The sequence below is a fragment of the Phytophthora parasitica genome (assembly GCF_000247585.1).
Source record: "Phytophthora parasitica INRA-310 unplaced genomic scaffold supercont2.315, whole genome shotgun sequence".
Classification (NCBI taxonomy): Eukaryota; Oomycota; class Peronosporomycetes; order Peronosporales; family Peronosporaceae; genus Phytophthora; species Phytophthora nicotianae.
In genome coordinates this window covers 4,299-5,581 of record NW_008649301.1, presented here as the reverse complement: position 1 = coordinate 5,581, position 1,283 = coordinate 4,299, and the positions used below count along the sequence as shown (strand labels likewise).

At 55.0% G+C, this 1,283-nt stretch overlaps 1 protein-coding gene across 1 annotated transcript; it reads left to right on the top strand.

Moving 5' to 3' along the window:
- Nucleotides 1-264: 264 nt before the first annotated feature.
- Nucleotides 265-1,283, top strand: PPTG_20132 (hypothetical protein; the record flags this gene model as incomplete). The annotated part of the gene is made up of 1 exon (XM_008918795.1): nt 265-1,283. A coding segment is annotated over one exon (730 nt), but the record flags the coding sequence as incomplete, so codon positions are not given.

Genomic DNA, 1,283 nt, shown 5'->3' with positions numbered 1-1,283 from the left:
AAGACACGGTCACCCAGATTTCCACCACGATCATGGATTTCCACCTCCCCCTCGTGACTTCGATCACCGTGGCCCGCCTGGATTTGGCCCTGGACACTTCGTCCCGCCTCCGTTTGGATTCCCAGGTCTGCACGGCCCTCCTCCATGCCCACCGGACTTCCCCATGGAATTTGGCCCTCGAGGAAATCCTGGATTTCGCGGACCTCGCGGCTATCACGGACCACGTGGCCATCACGGACGCCACGTGCGCTTTTCGGCCGATCAAGGGCAGCAAGAACCAGGCCGTCGTCGCCACGGACGTGGCCGCTGTGGCCGTGACTCTGACCTTGAGGCGCGTTTCCTTGAGGACGTGACAATCGAAGATGGTACCGTCGTGTCGGCCGCCCAGCCGTTGCGTAAGATGTGGAAGCTGGTTAACGACGGCGAGCGATCCTGGCCGGATGGCTGCTACATGATCACCCAGCCAGGTAACCCCATGTTCCCGGACGACAGAAAGTCGAGTCGTATCGATCTTCCTGCCTTGGCTCCTGGTGAGGAGTTTATCGCTGGAGTGGACCTGGTTGCCCCCACGGAGCCTGGACGCTACGCGAGTTTTTGGCGTGTGTGTGACCCCGCAGACGTGAGCTTCGGCCACCGTTTCTGGATTGACATTGTGGTTGCTGGAGGTGCCACATCTGAGCCGACTCCCTCCGATGCTTCGACGGCCGATAGCGCTGAAGACGAGATGAAGGACTCAGCTGAGGTTATCCCGTTGATTGATACTTCGTCAGATGATGATGTTGAGATTATTGAGGTAACTGAAGCAAAGGACGCTGAAGCAGATGATGTGGAGAGCGTTGAGTACAGTGGGGTTGTCGACAAGAACGATGTTTTCGAGGAGGGGCTGCTGCTGCTGCAAGCGATGGGTTTCGAGGATAAGGACAAGAATCTTCGTGCATTGGAGCTGTCAGATGGGAACGTCGGTGGCGCCGTCAACGTACTGCTGTCGGAGTAAGACGGTTGTACGTGGTTTCGAACCGACCCATGCGTATTGTGTATGCAGTGTTGCTAGGAAGCAATACTAGCCGATTGAGCAGATGCTATTCATTCGAGAAAATTTCAACAAACTTCCACGTGTCTAGCTCTTCTGTGGTAACAAGACCTGAGCGAACATGAAGCGCGCAATGAGGAGAAACTGAACCAGCGAACTTCTGTGTTCGTGTGCATGTCATAGGGACGGGAAAATAAACAGAAAACACGTTCATTCCCAGGAAAACTATAGTTTGCCTTCTTTATGCCTTCCA